The sequence below is a fragment of the Gossypium arboreum genome, chromosome 4, assembly GCF_025698485.1.
Source record: "Gossypium arboreum isolate Shixiya-1 chromosome 4, ASM2569848v2, whole genome shotgun sequence".
In the NCBI taxonomy this organism is placed as follows: Eukaryota; Viridiplantae; Streptophyta; class Magnoliopsida; order Malvales; family Malvaceae; genus Gossypium; species Gossypium arboreum.
The window spans coordinates 114,236,444-114,242,565 of record NC_069073.1 but is presented as its reverse complement, the minus strand read 5'-3'; the positions used below and the strand labels follow the sequence as shown (position 1 = coordinate 114,242,565).

At 42.6% G+C, this 6,122-nt stretch overlaps 1 protein-coding gene across 1 annotated transcript; it reads right to left on the bottom strand.

Moving 5' to 3' along the window:
• Positions 1-4,692: 4,692 nt before the first annotated feature.
• Positions 4,693-5,868, bottom strand: LOC108458838 (uncharacterized). Its single transcript, XM_017758233.1, has 2 exons — positions 5,367-5,868; positions 4,693-5,321 (listed from the first exon to the last, which is right to left on the bottom strand). The coding sequence occupies exons 1-2, from the start codon at positions 5,866-5,868 to the stop codon at positions 4,693-4,695; spliced, it is 1,131 nt and encodes a 376-aa protein (XP_017613722.1).
• Between the last annotated feature and the right edge of the window lie 254 nt (positions 5,869-6,122).

The following is a 6,122-nucleotide window of genomic DNA, read 5'->3' as shown; positions in this document are numbered from 1 at the left end:
AAAGAATGAGAGAACATTTGCTCAAAAATGATAATAACCGTGTATTTTATTGAAATAACATTTTTAAACATCAGCCTATTTCATAAAAAGATTCTTATTACTCCTAGGCCTAGAGAAATAAGTGTGTTTTGGACATTACTCTGAATCAGTTCTAAAAACTATAGGAATTTCTTCCGCAATCCAGTTATCCAAAACACTTCAAGGTAGGTAGGGGCGAATGCCCAACAAATTTTCTCTTCCAGTCTCCTCTTCGTACGTGGCGTTGATGTCCAAACTTTCCAGCCTTTCTTCTATAGCTCCCGTCATTGGCATGTCTCTCTCGGGATGAATGATTCCCCCGGACACAAACGTTTTCGATATATGGGGGTATATCATTGGTTCCCACTTGATTTCCTCCCCTATTAACCGTACTCTCCTTCTCTCTTGCTTTTTTTCCAGCTCTCTTCTTCTTTATTTCGCATCCGGCTTAAATCCTAAGCCGAAGCGGTCTCTCTTGTCCTTAGCATTAGTGTTTCAATCCTTCCTTGTAGATGTCTCCCAAGTCCTTTTTCGAGTAAGGCCCCTTTTCCAATCGTCAACTGTAGGCTCATCCTCGTGGTTTTGGACAATTTTGGCACCAGAATCTTACTTCCCTCGGCGATGAAGGTTGCATTAACAAATTCTAAAGATCGAAATAAACATTCGATTGCCTCGTCATCTATCTCCAAAAAGAGTGTATTATTGCTCACAGTTGCAATAATATCCCCTTCAGCCTTAATTGTTATCAACCTTCCCTCTGATACCAGCTTCAATTTTTGATGCAACGAGGAAGGAACTGCCCCAGCTGAATGTATCCAGGGCCTCCCCAATAAGTAATTATATGAGGGCTTGATATCCATCACGAGAAAATCCACCTCATATGTGTTTGGCCCGATCTAAAGAGGTACCTCGATTCTGCCCATCACCTTCCTCTCCGTGCCATCGAATGCCTTCACGATATTCTGGCACTCCTTCATGTAAGAGCTGTCTATAGGTAATCTGTTTAGCGTGGTCAATGGCAGGACGTTCAAAGCCGATCCATTGTCAATCAGTACGCCTGGCAGCGTATACCCTTTACAGCGAGTGGTGATATGCAAAGCTTTAGTCGACCCTATGCCCCCAAGTGGTATCTTATCGTCATTGAAGAAAATATAGTTGTCGGCACTAATGTTGCTAACCAAACGATCTAGCTTGTTAACAGAGATATCATTGGCAACATATGTCTCATTCAAGACCTTCATTAACGCGCTACGATGAACTTTCGAGCTTAGAAGTAAGGCCAGCACCGAGATACGGGCTGGTTGTTTACGTAACTGTTCCACCACACTGTATTTGCTGTGCTTTAGGAATTTTAAAAACTCCTTAGCCTCCTCCTCATTAACTGGCTCGTTAACAGATTTGGTTGCCTTTTCCTTCATTTCCTCGACCATCGGGGCTTTTCCTTTTGTTAGTTGTGCCTCCTCATTTGCTGCATTGTAACGTCTCCCGCTACGTGTATAGGAGCCCCTATCTTGACCCTCTTTTGAAGTATCCACTAGGTTTTCCTTTCTTGGAATCGTCACGTTGCAATCATAATTTCATGGGACCTTTTTGTTGTCTTTGTAGGGAAAGACTGCAGGTCTTTGGATTATGACCCTCGGTGGCATTTGAACTCCAGCTTCATTATTTTTGGGTCTCGATATGATAACCACAGGGTAGCTAACTATTTGGTTCTGTGCTGTCGATTCTCCCTTTGACACACATATATCTTCCTCTACAGGGTTTTTAGCTTCTTGATAAAACTCCATTTCTTTATTATCTATCATGTTCTGCACGAGGATCCTGAATTCCACACACTCTTGGATTTCGTGCCCCACCTCATTGTGTAACTCACAGTAGTTCCTCTCTTTTTTGGATTCTTTTCTCAACTCCAATGCGATCAAACCTCTCTTGACCATCTCCCTCCACACTCGTCTCAACGGATTCCTGACTTCTCTAACCTCACTCTTAACCTTCTTATTTTTGCCTTCGCTTATCCCATTCACTCCTTGGTTGGTATAACTGGGGAATGAGTTTCCTGCTACATTGGGTGTGGCTGGGTCGTCAAATCTCATGATCCCCATCTTAATGAGTCTTTCGAGTACTTTCTTGAATGTAGTGCAGTTTTCAATTGAGTGCCCGGTGATTCTCGCGTGGTATTCACATTGGGCGTTTGTGTCGTACCATTTGGGATACGGGGGTTACAGTGGCTTCAGGTAGAAAGGGGGCACTACATGAGCGTTGAGCAGGTTCTAGTACAACTCCCTATACGTCATGGGTATAGGGGTGAATTGTGGCCTTTCTGTATTCTCCCTCGTGTTGGATTCTTGTCTTACGATACTATTTTGATTGGTGGTCACCGTCTTGGGTTGATTCACAGTGACTTACTTGGATTGACTCTTTCTGAATGTGCTCGCATTGTTTACTTCATTATCTCTTTTACTCGGGGTCGACTTTTTGGCACTCTTTCCTGATTCTATCTTGCCACTCCTCACAGCATTTTTGATCATTTCCTCCGTCATCACTATGTCGGAGAAGCTCTTGGTGGTGCTTCCCAACATATGAGTGATAAAAAGGGCCTTCAAGGTGTTGATAAAGAGCATTGTCGTTTCTTTTTCCAGAAGCGGCAGCTGAACTTGTATGGCCACTTCTCTCCACCTTTGTGCATACTGTCTGAAGCTTTCATTTGACTTTTTCTCCATATTCTGGAGAGTGATTCTGTCAGGGGTCATGTCCGTCACATGATTGTATTGCTTCATAAAGGCCTGAGCCAGGTCCTTCCACGAGTTAATTTTAGAACGGCTTAATTGGTTGTACCACTTAGACGCCGCCCGGACCAGACTATCTTGAAAACAGTGGATTAATAGCTGGTCATTGTTAACATACCCCGTTATTCGCCTGCAGAACATAGTGATGTGGGCTTCAGGGCAACTTGTTCCATTGTATTCTCGAATTCGGGCATTTTGAATTTAGGGGGAAGGACTAAATCTGGGACCAGACTCAGGTCCTTGGCATCAATCCCTTGATGATGATCCGCGCTTTCCATGGCTTTGAATTTCTCCTTGAGCCATCTACACCATTCCTCCAATTGTTTTTACGAATCTATCCTCGCTTTTTCTTCGTCAGCGAATTCATCCAAATCGGGAACGGGCGGATAGTTCGGGTTTTTGACAAAATTAGAGCCTGAGCCGGTTCGAAAGTTCATTAGTATTGGAACTCCGGCCTAAACCTGCTGGGGCATGATCGTGACAGATGGTTTTGGTAGATTAATCTCGGGCATCATCGGCGCATGTGTCGGAGTGAAGCCAGGGGGGTATTAAAGATCTTCATTAGTTTTCTAAACTTTTTCCATGGGGCCCTTTTCCTTATCCGTTCCTCCCAACATCAATTGGGATAACTGGGTCATCATTTCTCTCTGGGACTCCATCATTTGCTCCTTCATCTCTCGCTGAATCTTGGCTAGCTGTTCTTGCATCTGATACTGCATTTTTTCCTGCATGTCCTTTTGCATTTGCTCCAATTTCTCAAGTCTTTTATCCATTAACTTTTTTATTGTACCGTAGAGGTGCGTGGTTTGTTGGTTTTCGTTGGTTTCCAGGTTACTGAAATGATTTTTGATTAATTAATTAGAAACCTCTTATGGCCTTTAATGCATAATGATATGATGTAATGCAAATGCATGAATGCAAAGGAGGCATCAATTTTGATTCAATTGCCTTTAGAAAATTTCACTTGAAAATAAAATCTTTTACATAAAGTTGAGTTACAGACAAAATTAATTTTTCTAAGCAACGATGCCAGCTCTTGCCTGCAATCCGACTCCAACTCATACTTCACGCTCAGTGTGTCTGCCTGTACCGCTAAAGCTTGCAAATAGTCAGCTACCTCCCAAATCTAGGTTATGGCTTCCCCCATAAGATAATCTCTATTTCTGACTTGGTCTTGCGTATAGTGAAGCTGCTCTTTCCAACGATCCTCGTTTGCCTCGAAAAACTGGATCCGCATCTCACAGTTTTGTAGTGACGCCTCTAACTCTTCTATTTTTCCTTTCATTTCTTCTATCTTGCTCAAGCTTGCCCTCAATTCCATTGCAGTGTTGCGGTTTCAGTATTGATGAAGACACTTCTCAAGTTCCGCCACTCTAGCCTTTAATTCCCCTCGCTCATTTCTGCTTTTCGAAAGACTCTTCTCTAAATCTTCATTTTGTGCCTGAGCTTCTCGGAATTTTCTTTCCCATCCGTCAGCATTGGTCTTTTCTTCTCGAATTTCATGGCGCTATTGTTCGGAAGTCTTACCTAACCCCACAGTCCTCATAGATAAGCGCAGCTTCTTATAGTCCGTCTTCAAGCTATCTAGATCTTCTTCAGCCTTAGTTTTCCCTTTTCTCTATTTTTCAGCCTCTGACCTCTGGACATCAGCGTCTAATCTTAGGTGCATCTTCTCTTTCTCCAATTGTTCGATCTTCTTCCCAAGCTCCGAACTCTTCTTCTTGAAATCTTGCCTTATAATTTCCAATTCTGACGGGGCGACTTGTAATTGTTCCCCGATAGGTCGAGCATTCTCCAAGCTTGGCCTAGGAACATTATCATTAACCCTCTTCTTAAACCACTCATTATACTCGGCCGTTACCATGGAACTGATGGCTAACCTCTTCATCTAACAAGTTTGCTTCCAAGCATCTGATAAATCCTGAACTCTCTTCTTATAGTGAGCACCCTTAAAAGAGAATTCACTCTGAGCAAGTCCGTAGGTCGTGGGTACAAACTGCCTTGACTTATATTGCCTTAACGCAAGTAATGGAGTATACCCTGTAGCTCTCCAAATTCCTAACAACGGCACCCAATCAAAGTTACCACATCGGTACATGATTTCATCAGGAACCATCCAATAAGCTCTCCACTCGATATCCCCCTCCTTGAGGTTCTGAAGAATGTCTATCCACTTCTCTTCCGAGATATCCTCTCTCCTTTGTATAGTTGTCTCTTCTTTTAACAGGGAATAACCTTCGGAAAAGACCCGGTAAGAAACTTTGTCTACTTTCCAAAAGTGCCCATGAAACCATACCATTAACAATTGTGCACATTCAATAAACCGTCCCTCGCCCGTCTTTCGGCACGAGCTCAAAAATCTAAATGTCTCAGCCAATATCGCCGGTACCGGTGTGATTCCCTTATCAAGGCGATCGAATAAGTCAATGACTGCCTTATCCACGTTGCTTAAAGCCTTAAGAAAGATTACTAATCCGTAGATGCTTAAGGCGAAGATATCGACCCTCTTTCTTTCATCTGGATGCGTCAAAATCAAATCTCGCAAATTCTCTCAGGGGATACATTTACTATCTTCTTTTTGTTGAATCCGAGTAGCGACCCAAGGCTCGTTCATCCCTGAAATGCTCATCAATTTCTTTACGACAGCCTGACTATTAAAAACCCGGGCATAAGTCTTTCTGACCTGAATTTTTGGGCACCTGAGTAGAGTAGTGTATTCTTCTATGGTAGGTACTAAATCCACTTCTCCAAAAGTGAAACACTTATACGCAGAATTCCAAAACTGAACTATAACCTGAAATAGATGCTTGTCCACTCTAATGTCTAGTAAGTAGGATATATCACCGTAGCTTTGATAAAACAACTGCTTGGTCCCTTCATCCCAACTAGCCCAAATGTCTCTCAACTCTTGGAGCTCATTCTGTGCTACGTTGACGCGAGTGAAATCTTGCAACTCTGATATATACCCTTCTGCCAAGCTATCCCCTCTCTCTGATTGTAGCCTCTCCGACCATGCACGAACGGATGCATTATCCTTGACTTTACTAAGAAATTCATTCTCCATGTCAAACTTTCTAACTTAGTAATTGAATACAGATTAACACCTCATTTAGTATGCAATGTCATGCAAAAAAAAAATCAAAACAAAACACAGGCTAGTATCACATAATAATGATAAAATACAAGCACATAAACGATAATTACAATGCATACACGGGTAAGTACTAAGGCTTGACGCGGCTCCACCCAAGGATAGCTCCTAAGGTTCACTATATGTGGTTCGGTTCTAGGGATAGGGTACCCGAACCAGCAGATTCC